This window comes from Podarcis tiliguerta, assembly GCF_965153285.1.
Source record: "Podarcis tiliguerta genome assembly, chromosome: 12".
In the NCBI taxonomy this organism is placed as follows: Eukaryota; Metazoa; Chordata; class Lepidosauria; order Squamata; family Lacertidae; genus Podarcis; species Podarcis tiliguerta.
The window spans coordinates 29,521,951-29,535,406 of record NC_139545.1 but is presented as its reverse complement, the minus strand read 5'-3'; the positions used below and the strand labels follow the sequence as shown (position 1 = coordinate 29,535,406).

The following is a 13,456-nucleotide window of genomic DNA, read 5'->3' as shown; positions in this document are numbered from 1 at the left end:
CCAAGAGAGTGGGGCCCTAAGCTATACCGTAGCTTGTTTCTCTTATACGTAAATCTGGCACTGGGTGAGTCTCCTGATCCCTTGTTGCCAGATATCTAAAAACATTATGACCCTGCTTTTCAGTTTTCAAGGCAGCATCCAAAATAGTAAAACAATGATTGCAACTATCGAAACTATAAAACAACAGAAAGCATTAGTCAGAAGCCATAAGTGTGTTTCACCTTGGCCAGTTCTAAAGTCTTCATTCATGGATATAGTTGGTGCATCAGCCTAACTTGAGCAAAGGCAACCCTCACTTGATACCTGGGCTTCCAAAGTCACCATCCTTGCTAAATAGTGTGAAATCCTCAAAATCCTTTTCCCAGCTGTCTCACTGTAGAATACACAGCTCTCTTCCCTAACATAAACAACTGTGCATTTCTTTCTCGTCTGTGCAAGTAGTTCCAAGGAACTTGAAACCGCTTTCCATTGTCCGATAATGAATTCAGTTTTCAAGCACAAATATGAAGCCTATTGTTTGGTGGCATAGCGTGAAATAAATATTTGTTTTGATCGGGTGGTTAGCTAGAAAAGAATGACTGGCAAAAGCCTTGTTGTCAAGACATGGCACTCTTCAGGGATAATTCTTGAAAACAGCACGGTTGTGATGAGGAGGATTAATCGTGGCAGTGATTTGTGCCTGAGAATCTTCCCATGGCTGTGGCAGTTGCAGCTCTAAGGAAATTTTAATTAAATTATGGTCATGGATATCATGAGCTGATATGACTGAATGATTTGGTCTATGTGTGTGTCATAAGCATTCATGTAATCATGACTGCTACTTTTAATTATTGTACTTATAGTTCTATTGCAGGGACACGGGTGGTGCTGTGGGTTAAACCACAGAGCCTAGGACTTGCCGATGAGAAGGTTGGCGGTTCAAATCCCAGCGACGAGGTGAGCTCCTGTTGCTCAGTCCCTGCTCCTGCCAACCTAGCAGTTCAAAAGCACGTCAAAGTGCAAGTAGATAAATAGGTACCACTCCGATGGGAAGGTAAACGGCGTTTCCGTGCGCTGCTCTGGTTCACCAGAAGCAGCTTAGTCATGCTGGCCACATGACCCAGAAGCTGTACGCCGGCTCCCTCGGCCAATAAAGCGAGATGAGTGCCGAAACCCCAGAGTCGGCCACGACTGGACCTAATGGGGTCCCTTTACCTTTAGTTCTATTACTGTATATTGGATTTCTGTTTCTTTTGTGAGTTGCATTGGATATTCATTTGAACCGGAGAGTCGGGCTGAAGTATATAATAATATATAATGAAATAACAACAATAATCTCAACTCTCAAAATTGGCTGCCATATTCAGAGAGGTTCATAACAACAAGCCCAGAAACTAAGAGAGCTAAGTACTTTGACTGATGCGAGAGTATTTCAGAGCTGTGAGTATGGTCCATTATCTGTTATGGTTTTTGAAGCTGAGTGCTTGCCTATTGCCGAACAAAGGGAAAGAGATTCCTAATATTTATGCAAGATCTATGTGTAGAGTGTTGTAGTGTAGAGAAGAGAATTCATGCCACCTCAAAGTGCACCTTACAAAGTGCTTTCAAGCAGCAAACGTTTTATTATTATTATTGGAACGATGCCAAAGTGGAATGCCTTGTGTTGTAGAAAATTGAGAGTGATACACTGTGAACAAAGAGTCACAATACTTATGAAGCTGAAAATTGAAAAAAAGAAATGTTGCCTGGTGATTTCAATTCCATCTTGCCGTTTTACAGCATCCTAAATAGGGACACATTGGGTTGAATGCCCTGGTGCAATAAAACCTATTTGACTGCATTGTACAACTGCAGGAGAAGGTAAAATAATAAGTACCTGGGCAGAAAAACTGTATCTTCCTGAAGTCTTTTGTCTTATTGCTCTAATTTCTATGGGAAGCCTTCTGTTAGAAGCAGATATTGTCGTTCTACATCTCTGAGCATTCTACTCGTAATCTTATATACTAATAGTGAATTAATTTCCTCAAGTGCCAATGCTTATACAGCCAGCAAATATTCATAATATGAGAACTGTGCAAATTGCAGAGCTCAAGTTGTTAAAGAGGAGAACAGTAGGAGTGTACAAGATTACCCAGGTGGATACAGTAGATGATCTCCCATATTCTGGAGTCAGTGGATTGAATCTGGCGAAAGGCATTTCTAAATCTCGTTATGTTTCTTAATTGGCATATCAAGGCCAAGACGTCTGTGTCACCAACAACTGCATTACGAACTACCTTTGTTAATTATGCAATTTTCACTGTCGACATACTTTCTGCATTTAATTTTCCTCTGACTTCATTGCTTACAATCCACTCCTAACCTGCCACTCCCCTGACCTCTGATCTATTGCATCACTGCAGCTTACTGAGAAGGAGAGGAGGGAGGCGGCAGCACAGTTGGCAAGGTGCGAATGCCCTGGCAGGAGACCAAACTGGCTCTGGTGAAGAGCTTGCACCACTCTGACCTCATAGTTGCATCACCCTTCCTGCTCTGCCTCTGATAGGCAACAAGAGGTCAGGTGGGCGCCAACCCCCACCATGTGGTCCACTACTGCCTTATATAAAAGATTTGTACCTGAGAAGACAAATCAGCCTCTCACTGGGCCATTTCCTGCCTGACATCATGGTAATGGCGATGTTTTTATCAAATCTATCAGCCGCTAAGTGACAAGGGCTATGCATACAGGTTATGTATTTATTTATTTATTTAGATATGTCTGTCCCACAGTACTAATACATAGCAAGTTTCGCTACTGCGTTTACCAGCTGAGAAATGAAATTCTATTTGCATTTAACCTGATACAGCCTTTTTATAGACTCTGTAATAATATTTATCTTGCTGAGAGAGAAAGCCGTATTGGTAGGTGGCTCTTTGAAATATATAAGGTGTTCTCCATCAGCTACCTTTGCACTCCTTATCTTGGCAATTTCTCCCTTATCAAATATTTACGTTGTCAACATGCCCCTCCTTGTCTAAATATAAGTATCTCCTATGAATGGGTGATACTACATTGCACTTACCTTATTTCAGCTAGTTTGACTTTAAGCCAAATTCAGCCGGCCCTTCTCTGGTAAATAGGAGGAGAATTATAGGAATGGTGTCATATCTATCAGCTGGTGCATATGAGGCAGCAAGCCATATTGGGTTACTATTTTGCTCTGTGCTTGAGACCTAGATTTAGAAACTTACTGTAAGCCAATTTTAAAACTTTTTTCTTTATTAATTTTCTCTTGCTCTGTAACTATAGCATTCTTGAATGCCTCTCAACTCCTCTTTCCTGCATGGGTGGTTGCTGGTTGGTTCCCTCTTTGTAGTTACAATTGCTCATTTATTTATTTTGTTGTTGTTGTTCCAATTTATTTTAAAAAAATTATAACACCAAAGGAATTGTCCAATGCATTTCAACCAGTTTCTCCTCTATCAGAAGGTACTGCATTCCTATATCCACTTATATGGAAGCAAGTCCTATTGAATTCATTGAAACTTTCTTCAGAATCAGCATGTATTGAGTTAAACCACAGAAGTTCAATTCACCTCTGATAAAGGCATTTGTGAAGCACGTTTAGCAGTTTGTTCTATTTCAGCACCTGGTTAAAGTTCACCTATTCTTCTTTTTCCGGCTGGCTTTTGTGCTGTGGCCATTAAAAGGATTTGATACACTCAGTACATAAGGAATGTATTTTCGGTTCTGTTTTCCAAAACTATGGGTTGACGTCACTTGGATTTCCTCCAAGATGACCACGTGGGAGAACATCTGAACTGGCTCCTTGGCCCACCCTACTCTGTGTTTAAGTTATTAATTCGGCCTGCTCTTCCACTCCCCCTCCCTCCAGCACCATAAAAGCTAAGGTTGTTTTAAGCCACTGAAATTAGAAAGGAGTCAATTCAGGCTTCTCCAGCCTGACTATTGGCTTTGCTTTTTCTCTGGGGGTACTCATGGGTAGGGGGAGCAGGTGGCACTGTGGTCTAAACCACTGAGCCTCTTAGGTTTGCCGATTGGAAGATCGGCGGTTCGAATCCCCGTGACAGGGTGAGCTCCCATTGCTCTGTCCCAGCTTCCAACCTAGCAGTTCAAAAGCACCCCAGCATAAATAGATAAATAGGCACTGCTGTGGCAGGAAGGTAAACAGCATTTTTGTGCGCTCTGGTTTCCGTTACGATGTCCCATTGCACCAGAAGCAGTTTAGTCATGCTGGCTATATGACCCGGGAAGCTATCTCTGGGCAAATGCTGGCTCCCTCGGTGTCAGGATGTTGTCAGCGGCTCCAAGCTAGTTGCCCAGAAAAATATAAAGACAAGGAAAAGTTTCTTACCGTCCTTTTTTATTTCGATCTTTACAGAGAGAGGCTATAGAACCCAGCCTCTTGGATAATGGTGTTGTCCCAAGTGACTCTTCACACCCCGTCTCTCCCATTCGTCACTTCTACGGGTGCTGCTATGTGCCCTCTGTCTTCGAACTCTTTGCTCTCCTACTTTTAAGGCTCGCCGGGTTCTGGGAGATGGAGGGTCTGGAATGCTTTCTAATGACACCGTGTCAGCCAGCTGCCACTACAGTTCTGCCTGTTCCTCCTCTCCCATTATTTCCCAACTTTTACCCTCATCTGCCTCTGAGCTGTGACCTCCTGCAAACCACTGTTGTAAATCTATACTGTCTTCTTCCTCCTCCTCCCCCCTGGGAGGGTCAAGATGGGCAGGCGGTCTCCACCATTCCTCGTCTGCCCAGTCCCTGACACTTGGCCTCAAAAGTTAGATGAGCGCCCCAACCCCATAGTCACCTTTGACTGGAATTAAATGTCCAGGGGTCCTTTACTTTTTTTTTTTTAACCTTACTCAAGGGTAGGCAGTACAGTCGTACCTTGGTTCTTGAACAGAATGCATTTCAGGAGTTTGACTCCTGGAACTGTTCGAAAACCAAGGCACGGCTTCTGGTTGGCTGCAGGATGCTCCTGCAGTCAATCGGAAGCCACAGAAGCAATGGGCGTTTTGCTTCCGAAAATCGTTCGAAAACCGGAACACTCACTTTCGGGTTTTGATAATTCAGGAGCCGATTTGTTTGGGAGCCAAGGTGTTTGAGATCCAAGGTACGGCACCTTAAAAAAACACACACAAAATGTTAAAACTTCGTGGTGAGTATTGGCACCTTTTATTCTTAAAAAAAAGGCACTTGATGGGACCAAAGGGAATGTAAAACATCTGTAGGATTCTTGGTTGGGAAAGCCTCAGTTAAGTTATTAACAGCCCCGGAGAGGGGAAACCCACAACCTGAAAATGCAAAAAGCTGTTAATATAACAGACATGACCATAGCATCCCCGGAAAGGTCATTACAGCCCATCAGTCAGGGACTGTGCTTATGGCACCTATATGCTGCTCACACACAGAAGCAGCCAAGGCACTCAAAGAAGGCAGTGGTAAGATTCCCCCAGCACACAACCCTGCACAGGCAGCGTCCTCCTTGTTGAGATTTCCATTCCACCTTAAGGAGCAGACGTGTGGAACTGTTGCGTGTCACATGTCTGTTTACATTCCAGCACAGCTTGCTGGGAACTGCCGTTGTGTGTATAGCTTTTGCTCTCTGAGAAGAGGGAGAGAGAGAGACGACATTCTTTGTCCTGATTTATGATTAATAAATCTGTAGTTGTAGTATGCTTCCACAAGCCTCACGCCTATTCTGTGTGCGCAGTTCGATCTGCTGATAGTGTGCCCTGGCTTTGAAGCCCGTGTCGCTGATTTATGTCGGAGCAGATGAGTCTTCACAGTGAGATGGCTGGAAGGAAATGGCCCAGCTGGGCCTAGCCAGCTGGCCTTGCGGCCCTCTGCATGTTGACACTCCAGAGCAACCATGGCACACAGGAAAGGGGGCTTTCATTCTTCTCCCATGCTCTTTTCCCAAAGGAATTCATACTCCCAGGCTTATTAGTTGTGGACAGGAAAATATACAGCTACCGCTGTTCCTGTCCTGCCTCCTCACTTCATGGCTAAGAGCAGAGTCTGGGTGGATCTGGGAGTGATGTCTATTGGAGAGACGTCATCACAGAGTGACAACCTGAATCCCACCCCTAGCACTGTGGCTCCAATTCAAATCACCTCCCAACTGGCTTATTGCCCAAGAAAAATATCACATTAGTATATCCCATCACAGAACTTTTGTACCATGCCAAATGTAGCCCTAAATCATGCAACATCTTTTTTTTAAAAAAAATCAATTTTCAAAATTATCCCAGATTTCTCATGACGCTGCTAATAAAGCCATTGCTAAAAATGACTGGATTTTTCTTTTTCTGATTTTGTTTATTTACCGTATTTTTCGCTCTGTAAGACGCACCAGACCACAAGACGCACCTAGTTTTTGGAAGAGGAAAACAAGAAAAAAAATATTCTGAATCTCAGAAGCCAGAACAGCAAGAGGGATCGCTGCGCAGTGTAAGCAGCAATCCCTCTTGCTGTTTTGGCTTCTGGGATAGCTGCACAACCTGCATTCACTCCATAAGATGCACACACATTTCCCCTTACTTTTTAGGAGGGAAAAAGTGAGTCTTATAGAGCAAAAAATAAGATACTTACTTGAGTCTGGGTGCTTGGCTTTTGTTTCTTTTTATTGCAAACATGGTGAAAAGAAGAAGGAAACAACGTCTGCTCACGTGAACAACAAGAATAGCCCATCAATCCTAATTTAAACGGGCACATTAATCTAAGCAGTCCATCTGTCCAAATAGATAGCCAAACAAGCAGATGATAACAAGCTTATATGTTCAAATGCAGAAAGGGGAGTAAGATATTCAGATCTTTGCGTAATGGATGGTGAGCATTTTATCTTTCTCTTTCTCTTTTTGTTCTGAAGGTCTTGGGACGGAAACCAGAACTTCGTGAGGGTGATGATAACGATGATGAGGCTGCTGATATTACCAACAGGAAAAGTGCCAAACTCTACATGGTATGAGCAGACTCGCCAGTTTACTGCAGGGCTGTTTCTGAACAGAACCCTGTTTCAACTTTCGAAGTCATGACAATATGTGTTTGTTTGTTTTTTAATTACTTGAATGCAGATTTGTAGCTGATCTAAATGTGAATGTCCTGCATCCTTAGGTATCAGACGCCAGTGGATCCATGAAGGTTTCGATTGTTGCAGAGGAGAATCCTTTCTTGAGGGCAATGCTTTTGTCTGAAGAGTGCTTTATACTGGATCACGGAGTAGCTAGGAAGATATTTGTGTGGAAAGGTATGTGGCAAATCTCTTTGCTTCTCTTTTAACATTACAATATTATAATTTACTATTATAATCAACAAAGGCTTCTGGGAGTTTCGCTCTCCTTTTGCCATTGTAATTTTTCCTTCTGCTTTGTTTTAACAAGGTAAAAATGCTAATCCAAGTGAGAGAAAAGCAGCCATGAAATCGGCTGAAGAATTCATTCAGCAAATGAATTATCCTGCCAACACTCAGGTATACCTATGCAAGGAACAACCATACCTTCTGTTTTTTCTCAAGTAAATCCCTACAGGTGACTAAGGTCACTTCCAGATGACCTGTTTGTCTGTTGTTCATCCTAATTTGTTTCCAGGGAGGCTAGATGATGTTGCTTCAATTGATACCTCACATTTTGGGGTGCATTTTCCTGCCACTTGCAAAAGGTGTGGTTTTGCAGGGGTAGGTGGGGAGCATTTTTGTTGTGTGAGAGCACCAATTCAAATTGAATTGTGCAACCTGAATTTGCTGGTATGTGGATAAATCACACCAGAAAACAGTGGCAGTCTGAAACTACCCTTAGTATAGTTTATATAAGGCCAGCCACTGGTGGTATTATTTTATTTATATATATATATATATATATATATATATATATATATATATATATATACCGCCCTATACCCGGAGGTCTCAGGGTGGTTCACATAAAAGGATCACAGTATATAAAATTAAAATAAAAGCAATAACCCAATAATGCCCCCACAAAAGAGCTGCATTTTAAAAGGGTATGGGATGTTGATCAGGTCAACCGAAGGCCTGGTTAAAAAGGAACGTTTTTGTCTGGCACCTAAAGGTGTGTAATGAAGGCACCAGGTGAACTTCCCTGGGGAGAGCATTCCACAGATGGGGAGCCACTGCAGAGAAGGCCTGTTCTTGTGTTGCCACCCTCCGGACCTCTCAAGGAGGAGGCACACGAAGAAGGGCCTCAGAAGATTATCTCAGTGTCTGGGTAGGCTCATATGGATAGAGGTGGTCCTTGAGGAATAGTGGTCCTGAGCTATTTAAGGCTTTATAGGTCAAAATCAGCACTTTGAATTGGGCCCAGAAACTAATTGGTAGCCAGTGTAGTCTGACCAGGATCGGTGTAATATGCTCAAACTGTCTTGCTCAGGTGAGCAACCTGGTATAGGAGGCTGAGGTAGAAATGATGAGGAACAATCTAGGAACAATCTCACTTAAAAGTTCCAATGCACTCCCCCTTCTGATATGGCAGCATGTTAAGGAAATATACCATTGCGAAAAGTGGCAAAACTATAAACTGGGGATGAGGAACCTGCAGCACTCCAGAAGTTGCAGGACTGTCATCACCCTTAATCACTGGCCATACTTGTCAGCCCTTGCTCCTGCCTGGTATATATTTAGAGATTGGATTAACTGGCGACTGCTTCTCTTCTCCCATAAATGTGTGGGAATCTTTTGCAAAAACCCTCAATGTTTATTCCTTTTGCCTAACCCAGCAGGTATCAATAGGTGAAATCCTTGGCTCTTGCCTTATCCCTGTTTGCCATGACCCTTTTGATATGCAAAATGATATCTGGTTTTACTCATCCCTACCCCAAAATGATTCTCTCCGCACCCTTGGTTATTCCGGTTACCATAACTGGGGTACCCAAGTGCGCCAACGCCCACCTCTGGCCATTGATTTGTTGACCCCATACGTGGCTTCTTTTAATGTCACTTGTGCCCGTATGGTCAATTGCACAAAAACCAACTGTGTGAAAATGGGCAAGGATAATTTTAATTGCTCCAATTATGTAAATATTTCCTATATATATAAATATACAGAGCTGCCTTAGTACACAGCGGTACACTAGAAAAGAAGGAGAGCTGTCAGTTATAGGCTTTCCAACCCTTTGCTTCTTGGTTTCAGATTCAGGTTCTTCCAGAAGGAGGTGAAACACCGATCTTCAAGCAGTTCTTTAGAGACTGGAAAGATAAGGATCAAAGCGATGGCTTTGGAAAAGTGTACGTCACAGAGAGAGTGGCGAGGATTGAGCAGGTTGAGTTTGACGCCACCAAGTTGCACGAGTCTCCGCAGATGGCAGCCCAGCACAACATGGTGGACGATGGCTCTGGGAAAGTGGAGGTATTTATTGACATCTAGCTCCTGGATTTCTCTTTTAGCTGCTGTTCTGCTTTACGGTCGAAGTTTTGCAGTACAGTCATACACCTTGGTACTCGGACATTTTGGCTCCCGAATGCTGCAAACCCGGAAGTGAGTGTTCCGGTTTGCAAACGTTCTTTGGAACCCGAACGTCCAACAGGGCTTCCGGTTGGCCTCCAGAGTTTCCTGCAGCCAGTCGGAAACTGCACTTTGGTTTCCGAACGTTTTGGAAGTCGAACGGACTTCTGGAATGGATTCCGTTCGACTTCCAAGGTACAACTGTACTTTGCACCTATTTTCCCCACTCCCATACAAATACATCTAGCCAGTGTGGTGTAGTGGTTAAGAGCGGTAGTCATGTAATCTGGGGAACCGGGTTCGCGTCTCCGCTCCTCCACATGCAGCTGCTGGGTTACCTTGGGCCAGTCACACTTCTTTGAAGTCTCTCAGCCCCACTCACCTCACAGAGTGTTTGTTGTGGGGGAGGAAGGGAAAGGAGATTGTTAGCCGCTTTGAGACTCCTGAAGGGAAGTGAAAGGCGGGATATCAAATCCAAACTCTTCTTCTTCTTCTTCTACATGGTTTTATGGGGGGTGGGAACTAGATTGTATATGTGACATACAATTGAGTCTGAGAATTACCTGGAATCCGAACCCTGTAAATGGGGGAAGGGCTCCTCTGAATGCAGAATCCGCTGCAGGTGTGGAGAGGTTCTGTTCTGAATTCTGCTTTTAGCATTGTTACAAAAGTTGGGTGCCTCCCCCCAATCTTTGCCAAGCAGTAGCAAGAGTCCAGGGCACTCCAGGCACTCACTTCAGGGTCTGTGCGCAATCAAGACACAGAGGCGTATGTCATAGCTTTAAGAAATATGCTTTGTTCACCTGTTTACACCTTCAGTTTGCATGGGGGAGGGGAGTCCAGATCCTACAGCATGGTCATTTCAAGACAGGCTTGGACCCCACATCAATGCAGCCCTGGAGCCCAAGGCCTCTCTCCTAGCAGGCCTGCAGCCAACCTGCCCAAGATGGATCCCAGTCTCTCTTCTTCCTCCTTCTACACAGCAACCTTTGCCAAAGACTCCCTTTCTCTGTCACCTCACAACATTCCAAACACCCAGTCTCTGTTCACACCTCAGGGCAATGGGGAAAGGACAGTTCTCTTCTATTGCCTGTGGCCTTGTATTGTTTCTTAATGGGCCTTGCTCGGCCAGGTCGTTTTGCATACGCAGCCTAGGAATTCCTCTGCAGCTGGTATTTCTCCTTTCATATCCCAAATAATCAAAATCCTGCCATTTATTAATTTCTAGGGGGTACCCAAAATTATAACAGTATTATACTGGAGCCTACTATATTTACATTTAGGGGAATTAATGTAGCTCAGTGGTAGAGTATCTGCTTTGCCTGAAGAAGGTCTCAGGTTCAATCCCTGATAACGATAATTGATTGTGATGCCTAATAGTGATAGAATACATCTCATGGCCTTTTGGACCTACTGTTTACATGGGAATTGATTGCAGCGCATGAAAGCTTCAGCTACAATAAATCAGATTAGTGTTTCTGCTGCAACCAACACAGCTAACCAGCTCTCTTGAATCTGTCACCTTATCAAAATGCTCTGTTTTGAGAATTTTGCAAATGCTCTTCCCCCGTGACATCTTTCATGTCTTAGATTTGGCGCGTCGAAAGCAATGGCAGAATCCCTGTGGAACCTCAGAGCTATGGGCAGTTTTATGGTGGAGATTGCTACATCATACTCTACACCTATCCCAAAGGACAGATAATCTACACATGGTATGTTTAATGGAAGCCATGCTGCTTCTTAGCTTTACTGTTGTTTTTATCCTTGATGCATTGCAAGGAGCCTCTCTGAAAACCAGTATCCCCTTTGGCGGCCGCAAGGTGTTTTGGTGCCAGGAGCAAAGGGCAAAAAGATCCCTCCCCCATTCCATAACTGGAAGCTGATTGGACTGGCAGCTGAAACATCCTCTCTCTCCCCCCCCCCCCGAATCTGCCACCTGAAGGAGCCACCTCACTCTGCCTGATAACACTGTGCCTGCATCAGGCCTTCAGAATTGGACTGAGTTGTGCTTTAAATAGCTAAATCTGCAATAGGGACACTCCAACTTTGGCCTATGGGAAGAGCCGTCCTGCCTCAAACGGTGGGGCATAACCCAGTTCTACATTCTAGAGTGAAACCTGAAGGGATTGACCTGAGGAGTTCTTGGATAAATGAGCGATCACCTAATCCATGATCTCTTCAGGTCCCACATGCTCCATACTTAATACTGCCCTATCAATAACCTCCCTGAATCTTTTGGATGGGGTCGGCTACTAATTTTGGGGGTAAGCTTTGCAGTTCCGAAGGCAATTGCGGGTTCTCCCAGCTGGTCACCTCTGCCACTCCCCTGTGCTTTGACTCCTATAGTCAGGAGCTTCACGTTTCAAAGGGGACTTGCGTTTTATCTACGTCTTCTCCATCCACAGGCAAGGAGCTCATGCCACCCTAGATGAGTTGACTACTTCAGCGTTCTTGACAGTTCAGCTCGACCGGTCACTAGACGGGCACGCAGTCCAGGTTAGTGCCTTCCTGATGAACCTGAAAATATTGATGGTGCAAACAGGAGGTCACACAAGCAACTTGAAAGCTACCTTCTATTTCTTGCATACAGCGGTTCTCAACCTGTGGGTCCCCAGATAGATGTTGTTGGACTACAACTCCCATCATCCCTGAGCTCTGTCCATCTGGGATGATGGGAGTTGTAGTCCAACAACATCTGGGGACCCACAGGTTGAGAAAGGCTGGAAGCCCATGCTCCCTATTGTCCTCCAAATGATTTAAGGGCAACTATCTGTGAGCGGGAAAGACAAGACCCTGTACTTGTGGGAGCTCCTGTGCCTTTGGAAACCCTAGAAAAGCAGGGTATAGGAGACTTCGCCATTGCAGGTTGTGACTTGTGGACACATGGAGGGAGATTGAGATGCCCACTTCTGTATGTTCCCCCTTCATTGCATATTTAGTTAACCCCTATTCAAAAACAGGATCACAACTAAGGTTGGGGCGGGAAGAGAAATTCCATGTAAAGTCGGACCTAATTTGCACTTTCTGAAACAATAATGCAAAGTAAAATACAGTTATCCTTCAACGACACACTTCTGCAGCCAAGTAATTTAAACAAAAATGTATTTGCTAGTGTAAAAGGTTAACATAGTTGCATATATTAGTGAAAAGAACATGCGTTATATTAACAGAAGCCGCTTTGCAAAAATGTGTATATTAGGCAAAATTGCATACAGAAGGGTGTCAATAGAAATCCACAGTGCTGATGAGTTTTTTAGGAGGGCTTTTTGGAAAAACAAAATAGCAAACTCATGTGGAGAACTGAGCTTCACACTGGAAAAAAGGAGAACCTGAGAGAAACCAAAACTGACCTTCCATCCTTAATCACAATACACTTGTGGTGAAACTATATTTTTTGTCACTAGATGGCACTGCAAGCTACATTACAATAAAAGGAGGCTCTTGAAATATTGTTTATCTTTGTAAGTAGTCCTGCACCATGTTTCCCTGGGAGTCTTTCCTGGACCTGTAAATGATTGCCTTCTCCGTTGCACAGGCAATTTGTGGTGTGTGAAGTTGGTTTCATTTGGCCAACTCCTCCCTTGATCACACACTGTCAGAGCAGCCTCAATTGCAACCACCTGCAAGGAGCGCAGGACGAAAAATTGGCTTCCAAGTCCTGCACAGGTTGTGGGGAGATAGAAGGAGGAACTTCCTGCAGTCTGTGGACATCTGAACAGTTTCTCTTGATCTGAGAGGGAACGCTGCACTACAGAATGTGGACTAAATTGTGGAGGGCACCAATGAGATTGTGACTGACATGGATTAATGTCTGCCTCTGTGCAGGCTGAAATGCCTATTGTGGTGGGTTTGGAGATTCCAGTCCCTTCCCCCCTTCTCACCTGTGAGGAAGGTGGGTTCCTGATCTCCTGCCCCTGCTATCCTGTTCAGCCGCTAGGGCAGAGCTGTTCCTTTTGTGAGCAGTCAGTCCAAACACAGCCTGCCCACTCCTGCAGCATTGGACTATATG

At 44.2% G+C, this 13,456-nt stretch overlaps 1 protein-coding gene across 1 annotated transcript in view; it reads left to right on the top strand.

Annotated features, from left to right (window-relative positions):
• SCIN (scinderin) overlaps window positions 1–13,456 on the top strand; it is a 45,774-nt gene that overhangs the window by 18,784 nt on the left and 13,534 nt on the right. Inside the window, exons 5-10 of the mRNA XM_083405393.1 lie at window positions 6,861–6,953; window positions 7,106–7,238; window positions 7,372–7,460; window positions 9,136–9,351; window positions 11,038–11,159; window positions 11,853–11,943. Coding sequence (XP_083261519.1) covers window positions 6,861–6,953; window positions 7,106–7,238; window positions 7,372–7,460; window positions 9,136–9,351; window positions 11,038–11,159; window positions 11,853–11,943 — 744 coding nt within the window. The remainder of the gene's footprint in view (window positions 1–6,860; window positions 6,954–7,105; window positions 7,239–7,371; window positions 7,461–9,135; window positions 9,352–11,037; window positions 11,160–11,852; window positions 11,944–13,456) is intronic.